The following is a 25,421-nucleotide window of genomic DNA, read 5'->3' on the forward strand; positions in this document are numbered from 1 at the left end:
GAAAGTGTCCAGCTAGTGCATGACTCCCCAGCAAACACAGAATGGTGTTCAGTAAATATTAACTTCTTTTTCTCCTCCCTCTTTTCTTTTCCTTTTTTTTAACCTTGTGATTATGATTCCTCATTTATTAAACTCTGACCTAGAGTTGATATATTTTCAGTAAAAATGAGTAAAAAACATAGTAGAATCTTGAACTATGGAGATTATGACCTATATTTATCAAAATTTCCTCCTCTTCAGATACATTTCTTTAATATATGAAACTACGTGATGGACTTGTTTTTAGACTATGTGATAACTTTTACTAAGAACCCTTCTCCCACCTGATACATTCAAAAATAAAAGCAAGAAAAAAAATTATTGGTGAGGAAAATACTAGTTCTTTCTAAAGTATTGTAAAATCTTACTAACTCAGGTACCACTGAAAAGGAAATACATTGACAGTTTAATTTCCATTAAAATAAAAACCATAGAAGATTTTACAGTGATATCCTAACCTAATAAATAAGGATATTAGAACAGCAGTAGCTTTATACCTCTGTATTTTGCACTTTGTCTCGCATCATAGTAGAAAAGAATAAATGTTAGGTCTTTTATGTTATGTTATGTATAATAAATGTTAGACATAAATGTAATGTCTACTGAACCATATTTTACTCAGTTATTTGAAGTCAGGACTTACGGAGTAGATGCTTAATCAGTGAGTGATCTCATAATAAAATACTCTTCAACAAAGACATAGAATAAAAATGAGTAATTGCATAATGATGCAGATAGCATATCTGTGTTCTTTCTAGCAGGGTCATAACTTGAGACTTTCCTTCTTTTGATTCATTGTGTTTTTCTTTCCTTAATTGAATTAAAGTATATGTATGTGGTTTTATTCTGTCACAACGTAGATGGAGAATTATACTCCGGGACCGCAGCTGATTTTATGGGGCGAGATTTTGCGATCTTCAGAACTCTCGGGCACCATCACCCAATCAGAACAGAGCAGCATGATTCCAGGTGGCTCAACGGTAGGTGGTGTGTATAAGAGCACAAGCATGTTACGTAACACGTCTAACTGGAGTAGTCAGTGGAGAACTTTCCCTGTACGGTACCAACGGTGTGACTTGAGATTTAGTACGCGCTTAAACTCGCGCTAGTGACTTCATGACTGTGGGTGTGAGAAAATAGGGAAAACAGAGCCAGATGAGATTAAAAATTGAGGAAAATATTTGCTTCATGCCAAAACTGAAGTTTCTCAGCAGTTAACTGTGGAAAGAAATAGATCTGGGTTGGAGCTGCGGAAGGGAGGCAATGGAAAAAGATAAGAGGGCTTACCAGTCTTACATGGACAACACGACAGATGTCAACGTGTAGTAAATTTTTTCTCCACGTCTCTCATAGTGCCCTGAGAGCATCACACGTTACTGAACATTTAAAAAAATTATAATGCTAATAACATTATGTTGAAAATATTGTCTTTTTTTTTTAATATGAAATTTCTTGTCAAATTGGTTTCCATACAACACCCAGTGCTTATCCCAACAGGTGCCTCGTCAATGCCCATCACCCACTTTCCCCTCCCTCCCTCCCTCCCGCTCCATCAACCGTCAGTTTATTCTCAGTTTTTAAGAATCTTTTATGGTTTGCCTCCTTCCCTCTTTCTAACTTTTTTTTCCCTTCCCCTCCCCCATGGTCTTCTGTTAAATTTCTCAGGATCCACATAGGAATGAAAACATATGGTATCTGTCTTTCTCTGTATGACTTATTTCACTTAGCATAACACTCTCCAGTTCCATCCACGTTGCTACAAAAGGCCATATTTCATTCTTTCTCATTGCCAAGTAGTATTCCATTAATATTTTCAAAATTTCAAAGGACTTTATTGTTTGTAAAATTTTTTTTGTAATATTTATTCATTTTTGAAAGACAGAGAGAGACAGAGTACAAATGGGGAAGGGGCAGAGAGAGAGGGAGACACAGAATTTGAAGCAGGCTCCAGGCTACAAGCTGTCAGCATAGAGCCCGATGCGGGGCTTGAACTCACAGACCGCAAGATCGTGACCTGAGCCGAAGTCAGCCACCCAACCAACTGAACCACCCAGGCGCCCCAGGACTTTATATTATTTCATTTTATTCTCTCTTCATCTTCCTTAAATTCTCTCTCAGTTTTTATAGGTGAAGAAATTAAGACTAATATTTTATCTAAGATTCTATCTAATCTAGTAGTACAAGATTTGTAACAAGAACCCAGTTTCCTGAACTTCAGGCACTGGCTTCAACTTGATCAAGTAGATACTTTTTTTTACTTTCTTTCTCTTTTTAGTATGTAAATAAATTTAGTGTAGGAGAAAATGTACGAAATTTATATGCCTAAAATAAATAAATACAATTTTCCTCGTTTTATTTTGCTTCATTAACAAGAATGGAGCTCATGGGTTACCGTCTAAGTTCTCATTAAGATGCTTGAATATTCTCATTCTTCAAACTTCTACCACACTTGTTTTTCCTGCCCTTCCTGGAACCCAAAATTCCTTTCATCACCTCTCTCTTTCATTGGTTTGTTAGAGAAAGATCACAGTTCTGCTGTTGAGCTTCATTGAAACTTCCAGAGACTGTGAGTTGTGTATAATAATCTTTGTCCTGAAATGTCTCTTATTTTAAAGTGACTACTGAAAACATAAAACACACCTCCCATTAGCTCAGCATCTCTGCCCTCCTGCAACAACATTTCTGATCATCCTATTATTTTTTTATGTATTAATGAGTGGTGTGCCTCTTCCATGTTTGACCACGCTGCCTTTCCACTTAATTGTATTGATATTTTTTTCATAGTTTTACCCAATGTACATTTCTTTTGCGGTCTTTATCTCTCCTTCCGTGATTTTCTCCCCTCAACGGAAGACTTGTTTGTCTGTTCTATCCAAACCCTTCCTTTAATCATGGTGTGATATGAAGTCCCTATGCATCTAAGTCCATTTAGGGAAGTTTATGCTGCCTTTAGCCAACTTTAAACCTGAGTTTGAGTCCATGAAACTGCTTCTCCAAAAGCAGTTGGTGATAACTGCTAACTTTCTGTACACTTTATTTAAATCAGTCTCTCCATTTGGACAATATCTCTTGCAGCATTTCTTATTGTTAAGTAGCCCTTTCTCTTTAAAGAGTTACCTCTCTTAGTTTCCCTTGTTCCCTGCTCTCTCAAGTTTTTAGTAAGTTTGACAGCACTTCCCCGTTGTTTGTTCTCTTCAATGCAGATGATGCCTCAAATCATTCATAATTGAGCGCAGACACTGTGGTGTTCAAAAGGGTTTGGACATATAGTCAAATATCCATCCTGGGGGGGGGGGTCATAGGAGGAATAGTGGGTGACCTTATGAGAAATTAGCGGCCTCACCAAGGAAAGGAAAAGATGCTGAAATCACCATAATACTATCTGTATAAAACTATAAAAGAACCAAACTCTAAACATCTCAGGGAGCAATTTTGAAATATCCACTGTCAATTATTAAGCCTGGCCTTTGTATGGAGGCAAAATGGTGGGAAAAAAAACCTCTTTCAACATTGCTATCTGCTCTGTTCTCAAACCAAAATAGTTACGTAGGAGGGAAAAATGTTTGTTATTTGTTCAGCAAGGAGACTTTGATCTACTAAGAACTCTAAAGGGCATACAGGCTTTCACTGTCGATGCGAAAGAAAATCCAAGAAGATGGAATAACATAAGGGAGACTATAGTATCCATTTCATTTTTATGGCCTTGGAGGAAAAAAGTCATCAAGTTAAAGCTGCTTTTGTGTTGCACACTTACATGTTGACAGCTGAGTCTGAAGAATTTACACTGTGGGAAAGCAGTCATTGTCCACAGCTCTGTACTTCATCTTGCAAATGTGTAGTTCATTTGAGAATTCGGTTATCAGTCTCTCAGCACTAAACGTGAGAACTGATTTTACCAAATTAGCACAAAGGTTACATTTGACAGGGTGCAGAAACCAGAACTGCTGCAAGATGGAGGGTATGGACACATTTGAGATAGAACCAAGGGATTGTGTGAATCACAGGCCTCATGAAATTAAATGCCATTCCAGAATAAAATTGGAAACATGATGTTTACATATTCATGCATAAAATAAATGAGTCTAAGGCATCAGCATAGACTACACAATCATTTGTGCTGACAGAAGTAAAAAATACTAGCAAGGTACTTTTTGGAATGTCTTTGGGCCTATTAAAATTAATTTTGTTTTTCTTTTACTCAAAGAAAAAGATTTACTTTTCTTTTCTCAAATCAATTCAGACCTATTCAATTATTTCGGATGCACCAGTTGCCCTATTTTAGGTGACTTTTAATTTTTATTCCTGCTGAAGACAAATAATAAACGAAAATGGTTGCCTAGAATTAGATCTTAAAATATCTTGATATTTTTTAAATAGAATTCCAGTATTTTGATAACAACTAAAATTTACCTTTTTATTATAGTATCAATCAAGGTTTAAATTTAGTTTCCTTTCAATAGGAAAAATTAGGAATGAGTAACGATTTTGTTTATTTAAACAAATTTTTATTAATGTTTATATTTGAGACCATGGAAGAGATAGAGTGCAAGCAGCCGAGGGGAAGACAGAGGAGACACAGAATCTGAAGCAAGCTCTAGGTTCTGAGCTGTCAGCACAGAGCCTGACGCGGGGCTCGAACTCACGAACCGTGAGACGGTGATCTGAGCTGAAGTCAGACGCTTAACCGACTGAGCCACTCAGGTGCCCCAGAATGAGTAACAATTTTTGATGAAGAAACATAAGAGAAGGAATCTATTGATTTTTACATAACTGTGCTTTAAATATGATTTTTTAAATTAGCCCCTAGTTTAAGGTTACTAGGTATTAGAACAACTTGTGATTTCAAAAAATGTACTGGTTTGAGTTTGACATGATGTGCCCAAATTCACTGTTTTGTTTCTTGTACATTATAAATTCTCCCCATCTTATGTCATTTTAACTTCATTTAAACTTCACTTCCAATTTCAACTTACTAAGAGTGTGAAAATTAGGTACAGTTCTCTATATATTCATAGTCAGAAAACTAAGTCTATGGTGCTGTTGCAGTCATGATTTCTTAACCATTTGGTATGTAAATACTGCTGCCTACTTATATGTGTTAACCATTCGTTAGAGCAGATAGTCGCTAACCCACTTTTATTTTTCTTTTTGATGGACACTGTTTCCAGTACTGTTTATGTCTAGGACTGATGGTGGGATGTAATATGAAATGGGGGAAAGACTACAGTCTTTACAGTAAGCTTCACCTTGCCTTTACATTGAATGGGATTACCTCTTACAGTAGTGAAAAACTGGCAACGTGATAATGTGTAAAAAAGTACTAGGCAAACAATCGACATATAGTAAGCACTTAATAAATGTGATTTTTCTCAGTATCCTGTACTTCACTTCCATTGGCTGGAGCACGCTTAGGAAGCTTCCTCACACCCATTCTGTGAGTGATTATATTTGAGTCAGGGTGAAAGGGCAGTCCAAGTCAGGTTTAATATATGAAACCACATGCCTCCCTGAGAGAGCGAAGGCCCGGTGAGCACAAACTGGCCTATTTACAGTGCCCGGAGTGTGAGGCCTTCCCACTCATGTCGAGAAGACCTGTTTCCTTGTAGTGGAATTTCTTCACAGGATCGTGCCCGTGGCTAGACCAGCCCCCTTGCTCTTTTCTGTGATTGAAACGGTGTGCAGGTCATCGTTCCACCTCCTTTCACTTGTGCCACTGCTACCGGGGTGGCTGTCCTCTGCGGTCGTGCACTAGGAGTTTCCATGTTCTCTGAACATTCAAGTTTCTCCACTAGACATTTTTCTGAAAATAGAACCAAGAAATGTGACCGCAAGTAAACCATGAGAGCACAAATTAATATTACATAGTACCAGATACCTAATCTCAAATCGCTTGTACAACTCTTTCCATGCTCTGTTTTAATTCTGCCATCTTCAAAGGCATAAACTGTCAGAGTATCCAATTGGATTTTTTTTAATAATAAAATGAATTATCTGGCTCTGTATAATGTCAGACTTCTTAACGATGCCATTCTGAATTATTTCCTGGCTTACATAAGTCAGTATTATTTTGCTGACCTTGGAGGAAAAAGCCCTCTGGATGCCTTATTTAATGGTTATATGGGCAGATGAGTATCATAGAAGTTCAGTGACCGTTCAGTTAAAACAACAACAGCAACCACAAATGTCCTCTTCGTTTTCATAGCCTATAAAAAAGCAACAGGGATACGGTCTTTTTTTAACTTTTGAATTACATCTCCCACGAATTATATTCTTATTCATTAAACATTCTGAGGTATCAATGTAAAGAATCACAAATAAAAATTATAGTATTTTTTTTATTATTTCTGCTGAAATTATGCTGAAGCAAAGGTACGTAATATTTAAAAACAGTCTGTACCTAAACACAACATAGTGGTCACCTGAGGTTTTGTCTCCTGAATCTATTACCTAGAAAAATGTTAAGCCTGATAAATAATGCATTCCCCCCCAAAAGTATAATCTTTTTAAAAAATACATACACAGCATGAAATTATTCTACTCTGCAAATGATAAATTTAAGAAACTCACTAAATATGGTTTCTCTTTTCATAAAGAGCAAAAAGTTACCAAAATATAATTGTACTTGGTCTCCCTTTCTGAGGACCTATTTTCTATTTCACATTTTGTGTAAAGAACATAATCACTTTTAACTGGTACAACTCTCCAGTATGGCATATTAGACACACACTTTGAACCACTTATTTCAAAATTTGTCAGTGAATTGTGAGAGTAGAAAAGTAACATTTCAAAATATCATTACATTTATTTAAGGGAATCCCACTTTTTAAATTAAAATCGATGGAAATGTAGAAAAATGAGACAATATCTTGGAAAATTCTTTAAATTGAAGCCGCCCCCTTTTTCCTTCTTGGTTTTTAACATTATTCTCTCTAGTCTTACCATCAGTTTAATGAATACAGAGCCTGTCTATACCAATTTCCTCTTCTAGCCTCACTACATTCAGAGCTCAGTGGGCCTCAATAGGGATTTACTGCTGACTGGGTAATCTGGGTTCATGTGTGCAGTGACATCAAGCAAGAGATTTACCCAAAGAAGTGGATGCCATGACAATGCGTGTAACCATGGTGTGACCGGCCTCTCTGACATGGCTCTCAAAAGCTTTCCCTCTGTGAAAACAGAAGCCTGTTTGCAAATTAATTAGTTTCTGGCGGCAGCTTGATTGTTGACCCAGAGTTTGTAGAGTGGAAAAACAATCAGATTAGTGTGCTCAGGGTAAAAGACCAGTGTGCAGTTGCGTGTGGCTTGCTCAACTATTGAAACTATGAATGGACTGAAACAAATTCTTTTCTGAGAAGCCTAGGCAGAGGTTAAGTGTGATGAGCCTAGAGCTCCCCAACAGCAGGGGCTAGCGAATTAAAGGATTTTAGCCAGATAAAGCTGAATGACAGCAAGTGATGCCATTGAATTTTAATGGCATGGATAGTTTTGGGGAAAAAAAAAACACGAAACACTTGTTACCTTCTAATCACTCTTAGTGGGAAGAGTAAGTTGCCATGTTATTAGAGGTCTGCTTGACACAAATACTTCCATAGTGGTAGATTTCAGGAGCTTTCAGACTGGAAGGTTTTAATTTATAATGTCTCAAAAAATATCAAAACAGTAAAAAGTTATAAAGTAACTGTCTTTTCATGTAGGTGAAGTGTTTGCTCATTTATATACTCTGTCTCGTGAGGTGTCCTCTTCACATGCCCAATAAAATGAATCCTGAATTAAGGAGAAATGTTGACTCATGAGAATAGGTGTGCTGTTTATTTTTACAAATACCAAATCACATAAACATGCCAAGAATGGAAATCCTCAAACTTAGGATAAAAAAAAAAATTCTGCATGTAGTTTTTGATGATTAAAAATTGTTTCACTCAATAAATTATTGTTTACACTTAATTTTGTTAGATTACCTAACAACATTAAGCCATATATACTTTTCCTTGTTAGACACCATTGTCAGATGGCTCCCTAATAACAGCTCTACGGGTATCACAATAGTTTCCCATTCAAAAATCATTTATATCTCTCAATTTACAAGTGAATTGAATCCAGATTTTGCTGCCTGTCAAGTCCTTTATCTTCTGATCCTAAATGACTTCTCCAGTGTTAAACACTAGCATACTCTAATCGAATAGTTGGTTGTCCTCAGATTTACTCTCTTTTTCATTTAACCATACCACTCTACTGATTGATTTTAATCTTTCCAGCTTTGAATCTCAAGAGCACATAGGTACTCACTTGTATTTATCATGGGAACTACCACTTTGCCTTACACTCTGGGAAATAACGAGTAAGAAATTCTTGAACAATCTGCTTTGCAGGCTCTGGAGTTAAACTGACTGTATTTGTATCCCAGGTACTCCATCTGCTACCTGTATGACATAGGAAGCAATTTACTTATTTTCATCACCCAGTTACGATTTGTAAAACATGGTTAATATTACTATAACGTTGTACCGAGAATGAATGAGACAGTCCATGTAGGTTAATAAGAATAGTATCTGATAATACAGTAAATGCTCATGACAGCTTTGGTTGCTTCTGCTGTCATTTGCTTACAGGCTCCCAACATAGCACATAATGCACATTTAGCAGATTAATACAGTGAACCTGTCTGAAGGTGATGTTTGCCTTTTTTTAATCTGTTCTCAGGTTATTTTGTTTTAGTTGATTATTGTCATGGAGCATTTAGTACATCAAGAATAAATAAAATTTAGCTTTAGTATTAAAATAGCAAATAACATTTTAATCAAATTAAGCTTAACGAAATTAGCAGAAGAAGTAATGAGATGATGAACCAAGTTTTTCCAAGTGTTAACGTAGCTCTAGTAAGTGCAATATTCGTCATTTATGGAAAGAAATCATTAGGTTAATTCTTTATTAACAATATTTCCAGGATTAATTAAGAAGACATTGATTGCTTTTGAGAATGCTAGGAAAATCGTTTATCCTGCTCTATCACAGCTCAGCTTTGTTTTTTTGTTGTTGTTGTTGTTTTTTTTCACGTGTGAACATCATTGGTGACCTTTGGGATAGTGGTTAAAAGGGCAGAGTCTGTGGAGCCTGACTCCTTGAGTTGGGCAAGAGCTGAGCAACTGTAGATGGCAGATAAAAAGATTTCTGTGCTTCATGTCCCCTTTTTCTAATGTAAATAATGATATTTCCTCCCTTGTCAGATAGTTATGAGGATTATGTATGAGTGAATTCATATAAAGCATTTGCAAAAGTGATGGCTCTTACCAAAACAAAACAGTTTAGTTGATGTTAGCTGGCTTTATAATGTTATGCGAGAATTTTAAGGAATGGAACCATAAAATACCTAAATATGCCACATCACTAAAAATGTAGTAGAATGCACAATCTCACTTAACTGAGCAGCCAGTATTTTTCTAGGAAAGCAGTGAAAGTGGCTGAAAGACGAGAATGAACTGATGAGGTAAAGTGAGGATGACATATGCCCTTTCCTTAGCCGGAGTCTGTACGTGCACGATTTCTTACCTAGTGATGTCTGTACATTTTGATGAAATTACATCTACCACTCCTTTGCTTCCATGAAAAAAAAAGCAGTTTTTAAGCTTCATCACACTAAGTTGCTTACGTATGATGAAGTCATTAAAATGTTCTATATTTCACATATCAACTAAATATAAATTACAAAATGTTATCTAGGAAGAGGGTCTTTAAAATGTTTTCCCAATAATGTTAGTAAGAAGATTTAAGTATGTTTTTTACCCTTTAAGAGACCATTTTCGGGTTAGAATTGTTTATGTCACTATATGATTTAAAAAATGAGGCAAGTGAAAATCAAAGCTCCTTCACCTTGCTCCCACCTCTACCTCCCACACCCTGCTCTAATCAATCTTTCAGTTTCCTTTTTTTTTTTTAATTTTTTAAAATGTTTATTTAGTTTTGAAACAGAGGGAGACAGAGCGCGAGTGGGGGAGGGGCAGAGAGAGAGAGGGAGACACAGAATTTGAAACAGGCTCCAGGCTCCGAGCTGTCAGCACAGAGCCCAATGCGGGGCTCTAACCCACGAACCGTGAGATCATGACTTGAGCAGAAGTTGGATGCTTAACCAGCTGAGCCACCCAGGCGCCCCAATCTTTCAATTTCCTGTAGCACTTTGGATCATCACATAAGTTGTGCACTTTAACTGTATACCACTATACATGTGGTACTGTATAAATTTTGATTCAAAAATAAACATGCAGGGGCACCTGGGTGTCTCAGTCGGTTGAGCACCTGACTTGGGCTCAGGTCATAATTTCGCAGTTCAAGAGTTCGAGCGCCACATCGGGCTTACTGCTGTCAGTGCAGAGCGCACTTTGGATCTTCCACCCCCCTTTCTCTGCCCCTGCCCCGCTTGTGTGCTCTCTCTCTCTCAAAAATAAATAAACAGTAAAAAATAAATAAATAAATAAATAAATAAATAAGTTAATTAAAATTAAAATAAAGATACATAGTTTCAAACTAATTGCAATTCATTAGTAATACTAATTTATATATTGATGTAAGTATAATGTAAATGTTTATTTATTAGAAGTGTAGTTTTTAGTAATTTGCTTGATGATTTACTAAATTAAAACTGGTTTTGGATTTAATATAAGCTGAGAGCATAAGAGACCCATCAAAAATGTGTCTCTTCAATATGTTTATAAATTTGTCTAAATTCCTGTAAGTCCAAATAATCTCTTTTGCTCATTTAGTTGGTAATAAATAAGATGCCAGGGTTTCAGTATCAAAGAGAGCTAACCCATTTATACATTTATAAAATCCTAACGTGAATATGTATGGCAATAGGTGACAGCAGATAGAACTGTCCCTTTGGGATCCACACTGCTTTTTCTGTTTAGCATACAATGGAATTTAAGTTCTAGCCAGTACAGAATTGTGTTTTCAGTTTATACGTTGTCTTATGACCCACTTATAATTTAGTGAACTTTAATATGCCTAGTGACTGTAAAAGCTAGTCAGTGCCAAGGCTGATATCAAAGGGCTGACTGCCACTTAAATTGCTTAGTATCCTAGAATGGCTGTTTTATAAAATACGTTTTCTAAACACATTCAAGAATAAATGAACAAATTATACCAATGTTTTGCAAGATGAGAAAGCAATCTTGTAAGTCAAATGAAAATAATGAGTTCTGAAGGCAGGAAAGAATAACAACACATGGCTTACCATAAAACATTACATTCTGGGGTGAATTAAAGGGAAAGAAATCTAGTTATACTAACAATTCACGTTAGAGAATTTGGGCTTGTAGGGCTCAGTGGAACCAACAAGGCATAGGATACCTTTGATCAATCGCCTTCTTGTGTTTATAGTAGTCATATTAAATATTTTGATTGAAGAGAAATTATTAAAGTAGTGGGATAATGCCGCTTGCCATAAGAAAACTGATGACTGCCCTTCCTGTGATGTTATTGCTATTGATTTCCTGTAAATAAAAACAGGGAGAAAAATCACATCCCTTTATAGTTATAACTCTGATCAGCCAATCAGTGCCCAAATTCTAGTGAAATTGCCTTTGAAAGATCTTGAGATAATTGTGTGCTAATGAATCTTAAACTGTGAACTTATTTTCCATGTTTTTTCCAAGCTGAAACTATTTTTATTTTCTTCCTTCTTCATTTCTAATTCCTGAATGAGAGCAACTTGTAGAAAGCAATTGAAAAGACTGGCTAGAGCTAGGAACATGGTAGCATGATGGAGAAAAACAATGGCAAACAGTTAACAGGTCCAACTTGTTGTTGTGCAATGCAGCAGTCATTTCGTAGTGATACAGCAGAGACTGTAGAACGTTAAGAAGAATGTAGCCATGTAATGAAGATTTGTAGAATCTTTACTAAAATTATTATCATTTTGATTAATTTTGCCATTTTGATTTTGTAAAAATGTACTGTAGCCCCACTTAGCAATACTGCCTTAATCCACTCACAAATTCCCAAACTCTTCATTCTCACAAGGATCATGGTTATCAATAGATGTTACTAGTATTTTAGTATAGAATGTTCCAGGGATAATAGGAAAGTAAAACTTTCTCTAATATACTTTTGTTTTAATGGTTTTATTTATTTTTGAAGGAGAGAGAGAGAGAGAGACAGAACATGAGCCGGGGAGGAGCAGAGAGGGAGGCACAGAATTCGAAGCAGGCTCCAGGCTCTAAGCTGTCAGCACAGAGCTCCATGCAGGGCTCGAACTCACGAACTGTCAGATCATGACCTGAGCCGAAGTCGGAGGCTTAACCGACTGAGGCACCCAGGCGCCCCTCTAATATACTTTAATATAACTGAGGAAGCTGAGCCAGCAATTGCTGTTGTAATTGCTTACTTAGAACTATTGCATGTTTTCTTGGATAAGAAAACAGTTCATAATAAAGAAGAAAAATACATTTTTTAAACAGAGATCTGTCCATTGGTTAGAGTCTGCAAAGAAAGCTAAAACGGAAGGGGGAATAAAGGGAGAAAAAAAAAGAGTAATTCCTATGGTAAATAATAACTTCCTAAATAGATTGTGTTTTCATCCCTCAACCATAATAAACACGTCTATCATAATAAATTTTGTAATGCACACACCAAAATAAAAATCTCCAAATGACACCATAAAGTCTTCTATCTAACCAAGGTCTAACCCTGAAGTTTTTAGGGTAAATTAGATGTGATCCATATTAAGGAATTTTTTTACAGTTTATAGAAGTACATAATGTTATCGGAACATATATTCGTGAAAATACTCAGATTACCATTTTATATATTAATATATGATTGTTAGCAAAACAATTAAGATCTATGTAATATGATATGATACGGTTAAAATAGCTACATTTTAATGGGAAATTAAAAATAGATCATGTTTAGGCAGAGATTAAACTGATTTAATTGCTGTTTCTCAGTGTATTTATTTTGTTTTTTAAAGCGTATGTTTAGTTTCCCCAAGTCTAGTCCTTTTTCATCTCATTCAACAATATTTCTATTTCTCTGTACATAACTTAAGTTTATCACTCACCCCAGTTACTAATATAGAATGCCATTCTCTCCTTTTCTCCTGCAGTTCTAGTGTAAGTCCTCCTAGATTACTGGTAATCACACAGTGAATTGCTAGCTACCAACATATTTCTCTGGGCAACTTCCATTTTCTACACGCATTAAGCACTCTCTGGGTACCAAGAACTATTATAAGAAACAGCTGAGTAAGAGCAATCCCTGCCCTCAGGCTAATACTTACAGAACTTTTTATAAATGAAAACCCTAAAAGTTGTAGCATATCTACAGGATCATATGCATGTATTTACAAGATGTCCTAATATCGTAAAACCATTGTTTAAGCGGAGGACATAGTCTCTATTTTTCTTTTAGTGAAACATGAAATTTTTTTATTCAGTTGATTTTCACACTTTGATTCAGTATCAGAACCACTGACTGTTTGAGGCTTTTACTATGAAATGACAGCAAGGTGGAACAATTATGAAGGAGACTATCTTTTGTCTCTACATCTACAGTCTTTTCTTAGAGAATGTGTGTATGAGAGAGTTAAAAAAAAATGAGAAATCGGAAACGCTTTTAAGTTTTAAGGGAAAAAAATGTAAATCTGTTGGAATCAGAAAAGCTGTAGATAATACAACATAGGTTTTTATAACCTGTTATTACAATGACATATATAATGCAGACAGTCCATTAACACTATTACTGTTTTTTTTTCTTGTGAACTATTTCCAGTTGTTTCTTCATTAAGAATGATTATGTATTTTGAGTGCTAATAGAAATTCATAATGTCATATTCCTAATTATAAAGACATCCAGATGGCCAAAAGATACATGAAAAGATGCTCAACATCACTGATCATTTGGGAAGTACAAATCAAGACTACAATGAGATATCATCTACACCTGTCAGAATGGCTAAAATCAACAACACAAAAAACAATAGGCATTGGTGAGGATGTGGAGAAACGGGAACCCTCTTGCACTGCTAATGGGAATGCAAACTGGTGCAGCTGCTCTGGAAAACAGTATGGAGGTTCCTCAAAAGGTTAAAAATAGGGGCGTGTCTGGGTGGCTCAGAGGGTCAAGTGTCTGACTCTTGATTTGGGCTCAGGTCATGATCCCAGGGTCATGGGATCAAGCCGGCATCAGGCTCCATGCTGAGTGTGGTTCTTTGTATATTTTAATAGTTATTTCATGTAGAAATGTAGAATGTAGAAATAGTAGATCTCCTAGAAAGTAGAACTAACTTAAATTTAATCCATATTAAAGACATTGAAACCATTTCTCAGTGTTATTAAAATCAAATGACAAACCCTGTACTTTTAAAAACTAGGTTGGGAGTATCAAATTGGTTTAGAAAATACCTTTAATAGTCTTGATTAGGTATCTCTGGGAACAACTTTATATTAGCAATCAAAATACATAATCATTCTTAAAGCAGAGACAATTGGACGGAGTTGACGAAGAAAAACAAGGTAACGGTTTCAGTGGACTGCCTGCACTGAACAAATATTGAAAATTGATTTAAACATCAGAAGTCATTTTAAATTGGATCCACCGTACTGTAAATGCTGTGACATTGTTATTATACTGAATATTGGAAGGTTTAATAATTAAAGCAATGATTTGGAAAATTGATGTCCTTACCTAAGGAAATAATTGAAATAATCATGAACAATCGAAATCCTGTACTTGTATAGGATTTTATACTGTTCAGAGTGCTTCCTGTAAGACCACTTCATCCTCGCAAAACCACTGTAAAATAGAAAACTGAAGTAATAACATTTGAGCAACTTACAAGAGGATAGTCGCTACCTGTTGTTGAGTGAAAACAGAGTAAACCCATGTCTTCCAAACTCTTCAGTTTTGTTCTCTAACATGTTCATTATAGTATTTACCATTTTTTAGATTTGTGTATTTCTGTACTTTGCTAAAGATTTCACACATAGAAAATGTTTATCAAGTTAGATAGAGACTTGGAAAATACAGGTACATTTGTTTAAAAACAACAACAACAACAACAACAACAACAACAACAACAAAGATTTGCCAGAGTTAAAGGATTTTATCCTGTAATGGTTCACAGAATGAATTGTGCTGTGTATGCATAGTTTAAATAACTGAAAACTTAGTTGGTATAAACTTTTCCTGCTAAGAGTTTGGCCTTTGGATGAACAGCATGTGCATCTCTGGGAACTTGTTAGAAATGTAAAATCTCAGAGGCTACCCAGACCTACTAAACCAGAATCTGCACTCTCTTGAGATCCTACATTAAAATTTGAGGACTAGACTGAAATATGTTACAAAATGTATTATATCTTTGATTGTTAAAGAAGAGACATAGAGACATAACAGTTTTGTGCCAGTATCCCTGAGTAGATTATCTTACATCTCAGCTGAAATTTATAGCACACAAGAATGTGTGTGTGGGGGGCGCCTGGGTGGCGGAGTCGGTTAAGCGTCTGACTTCAGCCAGGTCACAATCTCGCGGTCCATGAGTTCGAGCCCCGCGTCGGGCTCTGGGCTGATGGCTCAGAGCCTGGAGCCTGTTTCCGATTCTGTGTCTCCCTCTCTCTCTGCCCCTCCCCCGTTCATGCTCTGTCTCTCTCTGTCGCAAAAATAAATAAACGTTGAAAAAAAAATTAAAAAAAAAAAAGAGTGTGTGTGTGTGTGTGTGTGTGTGTGTGTGTGTGTGTGTGTGAGTGAATGTGTGCGTGTTCATTAGTTACGTTAAATTACTGCTCCTGATGTGGTCTAATCCAAACTCTCCAATTCTTCTAATCAGCCTTTTTAAATTAGTGGCTTTTGCTTCCATTTAAGCTGGGGAGATATAAGCACTAGCCAGGTGTGTCCCATGAACAGCTTGGTTGGAATTTCAAGCAATGGTCATTGGTAAGACCTCTGTGTCAAGCTCGTAGAACCTACCTTACCCTGCTTGATTGAATCCATTCTGCTGAGACAGTGTCAAATTAATACAATTACTAGCACATTTATGATAGCACATAAAATCTCCCACCACTACATTCTTGCTAAATGTTAAGAATTACAAAAGAAAAAAAAAAAAACTGTGGTGCAGGCAGTGACTTCTGGGGTTCAAAGCTTCAAGCACTTAAAAAAAAAAGTTTTCAGGGGCGCCTGGGTGGCGCAGTCGGTTAAGCGTCCGACTTCAGCCAGGTCACGATCTCGCGGTCCGTGAGTTCGAGCCCCGCGTCAGGCTCTGGGCTGATGGCTCAGAGCCTGGAGCCTGTTTCCAATTCTGTGTCTCCCTCTCTCTCTGCCCCTCCCCCGTTCATGCTCTGTCTCTGTCCCAAAAAAAATAAATAAACGTTGAAAAAAAAATTTAAAAAAAAAGTTTTCAAAGCACATTATTATAAATTAACTGTCTTTCACTACAGCTAGACTAGTACTGACAATATTTTAAATAATAAATTTGATGTAAAATAGCAACATCGAATTTAAAATACGTGATTGGCAATTTTCTTCTAAATATCTTTTTGTCAAAAGCATCCAGCTGATTTAAAAAAAAAAAAACAAACACTAGGTAGATTTTTATACAAAGAAACAATAAAACCCAAATGTAAAACCAAAAATTATATATTTTAAAAATTACAACTTTAAATTTTGTATTATAATCTTAAATTTTAAATTATAGGGTTGTGATATGATTATATGATGTATGATTTTATCATAAAATATATTATTTTAAACATGTAGAACGTCTGACTAAAAAAAAACTTTCTAAATTTCACGTAAATATAACTAACAACTCTCACTGTTCTAGTTCACATACATGCAATTCTAAAAGCAAAAGTAAAACTAAAAATAAGGGAAGTTGTTTTGTTAAAATAACTATTTGTTTGTTTTCAGTAGAGTGTGATTAGGAAAGTACAAAAAAATAATAGCTAATGTAAAATTTGAATTGTTATTTCTTAAGGGATAAGATCTTACAGATTAAACAGGATGTGAAGTAAGAATTGTTTTCTCCCAATTCTAATTACTTTGAAATTATGCTATAAATTATCTTCTTTTCTGCCTTGAATTTCCTTTCCCATATAATTAGACATTTTCAAGAATCAAAACTATTATTGTCTCTTAAGAACAAAAGCCATAGAAACTGCTAATTATATCACACTTGAACATGTTTTTCTTCTTTGAAGAGACCCTGAATTTCTGGCATTTTTGAGAACACTTTCTGACCAGAGGATGATAGAAATGTGAAGGTCTGCTAGTGTTGGAATCAGGATAATTACTTTCTATCTATAATAATATTCGTGTTATTAAAAAGTTGCCAAGGTCTGTGTCAAATAAAAATTGACCTAAATCTTCCCTGGTCCCTAAATCATTATTTTATTTTAAGAATCAGGCCACATTCTTATAGAATTTTTTTTTCCCCTAGACCCCATGGGCCTAATCAGAGGCAACTCCCAGGAAAAGTCCCTTGTCAATGCAATCCTTGAATGAGAGCTTGAATTATTACCATGTCCCAGGCAAAGGGCAGTTATCAAAAGACATTTTTACATTTCACTGATAAAATGGATTTTTTATTTCAAAGAGTAAAAAAATGTTTTTGTGAGATCACACACTGAGAAACTTTTTGACAAAGTAAATTTTATGATTATATGAAAATTGGCTTTTTTCTGAATAAAATATTACTAGAATTCACAAATTCCAGTTTTATCATCTGTAGCTTTTGAGGTACTTTTCAGGGGAAAAAGGCAGAATTTGAGTATACTCATATTTAAGATAATTTACTAGAAAAAATTAAATTGGTATTATATATTTGTGGGGTTTTTTATATTGCTTAGTGGTTTTGTGTATTTGTTTCGGACCTAAATTTCAATATGTCTTTTGAATCATGTATAAAATATGTGGGTGGAAAAGTATGAAACCTTTAAGATCTCTCAGAACGTAGACAAAGATATTCAAGGCATTTAAGTCATATGGTGCCTATAGTATTGCGAATAGCAATATTGGACAAAAAGGAGAACTAGGAATAAATACATTTATGAGTATCCAAATATCCCAAATAAATGGAAGAAATCAATTCTTCCATTTATTCTAGTATTCTGGTATTACCAGGATGATTTATTAATAGGAACCTCTCTTAATTCATTACCTTAATTTTTTTTGAAGTTTATTTATTTATTTTGAAAAGAGAGAACAAGCCGGAAGGGTCAGGGAGAGAGAATCACAAGCAGACTTCATGCTGTCAGTGTGGATCCTGACCCGGGACTTAATCCCGTGACTGTGAGATCATGACCTGAGCCGAAATCAGGAGTTGGACACTTAGCCAAGTGACCCACCCAGGTGCCCCCACCTTAATATTTTAATAATAAAATATATGCCTTATCTTGTTTAATGTTGAAAAATAAGGTAAATCAAATGACATTTTCTGATTAATTAAAATACATTGGTAGGAGTAAAAGGTAGGAGTAAAAGAAAATGTTCTTAACATAATAAATAAGAGGGGTGCCTGGGTGGCTCAGTCGGTTGGGCATTGGACTTTGGCTCAGGTCATGATCTTGTGATTCATGAGTTCGGGCCCTGTGTCAGGCTCTGTGCTGACATCTCGGAGCCTGGAGCCTGTTTCGGATTCTGTGTCTCCCTCTCTCTCTGCCCCTCCCCTGCTCATGCTCTGTCTCTCTCTTTCAAAAATAAATCAACATTAAAAAAATTGCTTTAAATTAATAAAGAGCGTAATAAATAAGAAAGAGTTGGACCCCAGTTAAAGTTCTTAGTGCACAGAAACACTATGAATTTAGATAATATGTTATCATAATAATTTTTTATAATAGATTTTATTTTTTGGAGCAGTTTTAGTTAGGTTCCCAGCAAAATTGAGTGGGAGGTACAGAGATTTCCATAAAACCCTACTCCCATACATGCATAGCCTCCCTTGTTGCCTACATCCCCCTACCAGAGTGGTACATTTGTTACACTTGGTAAGCCTACACTGACACATCATTATCACCCAAAGCCCACAGTTTACATTAGGGTTCACTCTTGGTGTTGTACACTATCTGGATTTGGAGAAATATATAATGACACGCATGCATCCTTGTAGTGTCCTACAGAGCAGTTTCACCGACTTGAAAATCCTCTGTCCTCAACCTGTGTGTTCTCCCTACTCCTTACCTCCTGGCAGCCACTGATCTTACTGTCCTCCTACGTTTGTCCTTTCCAAAATGTCAAGTAGTTGGAATCATATACAATATAGCATTTTCAGGTTTGCTTCTTTGGCTTACTGATACGCGAACTAGTTGTCTTCATATGTCTTGAAATAGTTTCACAGCTTATTTGTCTACAACTTTGAATAATAGTACATTGTCTGAAGGCAACACAGTTTATTTATCCACTCATCTACTGAAGTATATCTTGGTGGCTACAGAGTTTTGGCAATTTTGAATAAAGCTGCTATAAACATCTGTATGGAGGCTTCAGTGTAGATGTAACTTTTCAGCTCCTTTGAGTGAATATGAAAGAGCAAGATTGCTAGGCCATATGGTAATAGTATGTTTGGTTTTATAAAAAAAAAAAAAAATGAAGTAAAAAATACCAAAGTATCTTCCAAGGTGGCTGTACCATTTGGAATTCCTACCACTGAGGAATGAGAGTTCTGGTGCTTCATATCCTTGCCAGAATTTGGTGTTGTCAGCATTCTGGATTTTGGACATTCTAATAGGGATATACTGGTATCTTGTTGTTTTAATTTATACTTTCCTAGTGACATGATGTGGAGTTTAAATTGAGTTGTTGGTTTGCTTAGTATTAAGAGTGTTTTATGTATTCTGGGTAGCAGAACTTTATGAGATATATCTTCCTCAAATATTTTTTTCATAGGCTGAGACTGTGTTCTCATCCTGTCTAGAATTGTTTTTCAAAAGATGTTATTTATTTCTATAAAATGCATCTTAAATGTATATGGTTTATCTTATTTTAATGTTACCAGTGAGTGAGATATGACTGGATTGGAGAAGGAGTTGAAAGGAGATGCTGTTATGTATTTATTCTCTCTTTCTCAGAGAGATTTAAATAATGCCTGTACTATATCACTTTGGTGTGGTGATATTTTTTAGTTTCTTGCTTAAGCACTGAAACTTTAAAAAAATAAATCATACACACATAAATGCACTTGTCTCATCTCATTTAATAAAGCAGAGTAAGCACACTGTCTGAAAAATTTGATGAACTTTCTGGCAAAGAGAAGAGAAACGTGTTCTAATTTAGAATGAGGTGAGTCAGGAATACCGTTTCCTGAACAGCTCCCAATTTTCTCTTTAAGAGAGAGTTTTAGTGTGAAGTCATTATTAAGTAAGATCATATAAATTACTTGTTATCGTGGAGCAATGACTTCTCTAAATAGAAAGTTCTATTTTCTTTGGATGTAGAAAAATGAAAGTTTGCTGCCTTGGTTTTCCTCAACAGAGTTCAAAGCTTATTTCTAATTTGTAGTGTATGCAAAATATTGTAATTACTTTATGAACATGGACTTCTTTGATAACATATATTTTTTTTAGACAGCAGAGTTTATATAATGCATGTTCCGTTTCATTTCACTTCATGCTGATATCTCCTGTAATGAAAAAATATTTAAGGATAATTGTCTTTTTTCCAAACCTTTTCAGTTTTATAGAAATGTATTAGGAAAAAATCTGTATTAAGTCTGCTGTCTTTAAATGTAGTGAAAATTAATATCCGACTATTTACCTGCAGGAACATGTACAGTGTATATGCAAGAACATGTATTGTGTGTGTGTTTGTGTGTGTGTATATGTGTGTGTATAGCCATTATGAGGTAATAAAAAAAATTTCTGAAGATTATTTCCTTCATGAAATTCCATCTGATCTTCTCAAATAACAAGTGATCTAATCATATGATAGTTTATAGTTAACATAATTCAAAAACATAATAAATGTAAATGTTCAAAGGACATTTTATGATGATAGATGAGTATATTCATAGTATGAATGTATTTACTTAGGATCTGATAGAAGAAAGCATCTCTAAATATTGTATCTTCCTGCAGTTAAAAGGGACTAAATAGTCAAAAATTATAGAAATACCTAAAAACATTATGGTTGTGGTAAATAACTAGATTATATCTTAGAGTCATCAAAATATTTTGAATCCATATTTACCATGATAAAACACAAACCGCTAAATCATTGTATATAGTGTATTTGTAAATAATAGGACAAAGTAACTATAATATATAGTGAGTAAGGTGCATGATTATATTAATCCCACATTGAAATATTAAACAATTACTTATTTTATAACCAATCAATAAAAAGACCACATACTTACAAAATAGGAGGGTGGAAACATAGACCATATTTTGGTTAAATAATAAGAAAATAGTCATATGGACTTGTGATATATCCATTATGAATGGATATTTATCCATAAGGAAATTTAGATTCATATTAATGACTTTTTAAACCTACTTTGTACTCAGCATTATGTTCCTATAATTTGAGAAATTCACCAGATTGAGAAATAATTATAAGATATACATGATAAATTTACACACAATGTATAAATATACACACAAATTTACAATCTTAAGTATACTATTCAATGACAATTTGAGAAATGATAAATGTCTGTAATTCAAAGGCCTATCAAAGTATGGAACACTCCAGAAGGTTTTGTGATGTACTTTTCCAGTGAGTCCCATACCTTTGCCCCAAGAGGTACTACTGTTGTGAATTTTCCACAGCACAGCCCAGAAAAAAGTAGAATAGAAACTCCTATAAATGAAAGTATACAATATGCACTCTTTTATTGTAATGTTTTTCAAATCCATTCACATTGCTACATGTATCAGTAATTTGTTCTTTTTTGTTTCTGAGTAGTATTTAATTGTATGGATGTACAACATTGTGTTATTTGTTTTCCTAATGGTAGACACTTGGACTTAATGAAGTTGCTGTAAACATTCTTGTTCAAATTTTGTTGTGCACATATGCTTTCATTTCTCTCAGTTAAATAACTAGGAATGCGATGAAATGGCTAAATGGTACGTAGCCATTTTACAGATCATTTTACACTCCCACCAAAAACTATATAAATGAGGATGTTAAACAATGGATTGGTGTAAACAAGTAGAATATTGGTGAAGGCATTCTTGGCATTATGTGAAAGAAACAATTATAGGAAAGAAAGACTAATAACAAGAAACTAAAAAAAAAACTATTTAAAGGGTGCAAATAAATTAAAGATGTCAATGAAGACATGAAGGATAAAGATAGATATTAAAGAAATTTGAAAGAGAGATGGAAATAAAATTTGATGACTGATAAATGTCGATGTAGGAGAAGTCAAGACTGATCCCAAGCTTCTAACAAATAAGGTAGCATTGAGGAAGATTAGTTTCTAGGAGGAGCAAATGTGGAAATGTTGGAGATAGTTATTTTGAAGAGCTAAGTATGCAATGCTATATAGATTGCTATATCTATATAGCATATATATATCTATATATAGCATATGCTAGATAGTTATTTTGAAGAGCTAAGTATGCAATGCTATATAAGGTTGATCAAAAGTCAGCTAAAAAAATGTTGCTCAGGCACAAAAGAATATCTGTGATTTGGGGAGTCAAATCGATTAAGATAAGCAAAAAAATTATGGGAAAGGGTAAGCGACAATAACCATTGAGTGGTATATTTTTGAATATTTCTTTTTTTTTTTTACCTTTTTATATTATTTCATTTGACAGCCAAAATCATGTTTAATGTTCCCATAATGGTTATACACAGCCATTTATCCTTACTTATACTTAATGTAATTAAAACCAGTCATCATTTAACTATTGCAGAGATGGTGAGTATACTTCATGGTATAAACTGATTTGTGACACAGAGTACACTGACACCTGTAAATACCATAGCACACCAAACTTTGTGTAGTTTCAAGTGTAGCTCTTCAAATCCCAGCATTGAGAGTAAAGCTTCCTTTTGAATCTTTTAAACCATATGTCTTTACGTCAATTTAGACAAGAATGTTACTGCTGCTCTTTTTAGTTTTTGACTCATTTTGATCTTCTCTTTCATTATGGCTATAATGTGAAAAAAGGGAACTCTTGATTTACTCTTTGTTTCTGCCCTGCAGCTTCCACTTTTTTTTTTGGTTTTTTTTTTTTAAGCTACTTGTTCTGGGACACCTGGGTGGCTCAGTCGGTTGAGCGTCTGACTTCAGTTCAGGTCATGATCTCACAGCTCGTGGGATTGAGCCCCGTGTCGGGCTCTGTGCTGACAGCTCAGAGCTTAGAGCCTGCTACGGATTCTGTGTCTCCCTCTCTCTCTGCCCCTCCCCTGCTGGTGCTCTGTCTGTCTGTGTCTCTCTCTCTCTCTCTGTCAAAAATAAACAAACATTAAAAAATATTTAAAAAGCTACTTGTTCTTTGTTGACTTCAGTGATATGCTTCCTGGGGAACAGCACGTGGCTAACCAGTGAAGCAAAGGCAACCAACCTTGAGATAACAATAAGGATAGTTCATACTCCACAATAGCATTTTGTTCTACTTATGTGTGTCTTAACTCTGTGAGGTCATTGGTCTTTGTAACATCTCTGTATTCTTTCCTTATGGTGAGAACTTGAGACACAGACATGCCAAAGAATTTGCTTACAGTCATATAGTTAGTAAGTAGGAGAGCTAAGTTGAATACTGTGACACCCCTTTGACTGCTCTGCAGTTTCACAGCCATCTTCCACTTGAAGGCAGTTTACAAACTGTAAAACAGTTATAGAAATAGAATAGTGTTCAGTTGAATTCAAGTTAGCAAGTATCTTAAAGTGTAATAGACTACCCTATGAGGGGATTTGAAGATGAATGACAAAATCCTGTCTAAAAAGAACTTATTGGAGAAACATGGTGTATCACTCTGAGGAGTGACCCAGAGCAAGTGGGATGGTGTAAGTACTCTAACTGAAATTTAAACAAAAAATTATGGAAACCCAGAAGACAAATATCCCCCTGAAACATTAAAGTACTTTTAGAAGGTATTTGAAAAAAGTCTTGAAAAATTAGCATAATTCATCATAGAGAACTCACATAGGTGAAGTCATTTAATAATGAAAGTTCTGGATTGGGGTGCCTGGGTGGCTCAGTAGGTTAAGTGTCTGACTCTTGATTTCTGCTCAGGTTGTGATGTCCAGGTTCATGGGTTTGAGCCCCATGTCAGGCTCTGTGCTGACAGCTTGGGATTCTCTCTTGTCCCTCTGTCTTTTCCTTTCCTTTTTTTTTTTTTTAAGTTTATTAATTTATTTTTGAGAGAGAGAGAGAGAGAAAGAGCACAAGTGGGGGAGGGGCAAAGAGAGAAAAGGAGGCAGAGATTCCGAAGTAGACTCCAGGCTCTGAGCTGTCAGCACAGAGCCCAATGTGGGGCTCAAACTCACAAACCATGGGATCATGGCCTGAGCTGAAGTCAGACACGCATCGACTGAGCCACCCAGGTGCCCCCCCTTTCTGCCCCTCCCCTGCTTGTGCTCTCTCTCTCTCTTTCTGTCTCAAAAGTAAAAAAAAAAAAAAAAAAAAAAAAAAAGAATGTACGTTCTGGAAATCCAGAGTAGTGAGAGAGAAAGGTACAAGGGGAAATGCATTGGGATGGGGGTGGGGAGCCTAGAATTATATATGGGGGATAGGTAGCAAAGACCTTGAATGCCTTTTAAAGGGTTCTGAATTTAATTGTTTAGCTAATGGAAAACCATCAATAAAATTGAGGAGCTGAACTGTTGATTGCGAAGAATGATTTGAAGCAGGAGGATCTTTTAAGAAGACAGAGCAATACTTTCTTTTTTTGTTTTTTGTTTAAAATTTTTTAAGTGTTTATTTATTTTTGAGACAGAGAGAGACAGAATGCAAGTGGGGGAGGGGCAGAGAGAAAGAGACACACAGAATCTGAAACAGGCTCCAGGCTCTGAGCGGTCAGCACAGAGCCCGACGCGGGGCTCGAGCTCACAGACTGTGAGATCATGACCTGAGCCGAAGTCGGACGCTCAACCGACTGAGCCACCCAGGCGGACAGGGCAATACTTTAGGGGAGAGATGAGAGAGCTTGAATTAGGACAAAAGAAGTAAGGGAAAATAAACACTCAAAAATGGATTGGGGATAGAACTGATCAGAAATGCCAATTTGTGGGGCGCCGTGGTGGCTCAGTCGGTTGAATGACTGATTCTTGATTTCAGCTCAGGTCATGATCCCATCAGTGTGGGATTAAGCCCCGTGCCAGTCTCTGTACTAAGCGTGGAGTCTGCTTAAGATTCTCTCTCTGCCCCTCTACCCATTCTCCCTCCCTCCCTCCTCCCTAAAATTTAAAAAAGAAAAAAAAGAAAAAAAAGCAAAGA

General features: G+C 35.6%; 1 protein-coding gene across 2 annotated transcripts in view; it reads left to right on the plus strand.

Moving 5' to 3' along the window:
• Positions 1-25,421, plus strand: part of SEMA3A (semaphorin 3A) — a 479,082-nt gene that overhangs the window by 388,632 nt on the left and 65,029 nt on the right. For both annotated transcript variants that reach the window (XM_040472793.1, XM_040472792.1), the window contains one exon: positions 900-1,019. In XM_040472793.1, the coding sequence (XP_040328727.1) occupies positions 900-1,019 (120 nt within the window). The remainder of the gene's footprint in view (positions 1-899; positions 1,020-25,421) is intronic.

Source organism: Herpailurus yagouaroundi, unplaced genomic scaffold (assembly GCF_014898765.1).
Source record: "Herpailurus yagouaroundi ecotype Mexico unplaced genomic scaffold, PumYag 100, whole genome shotgun sequence".
NCBI lineage: Eukaryota > Metazoa > Chordata > Mammalia > Carnivora > Felidae > Herpailurus > Herpailurus yagouaroundi.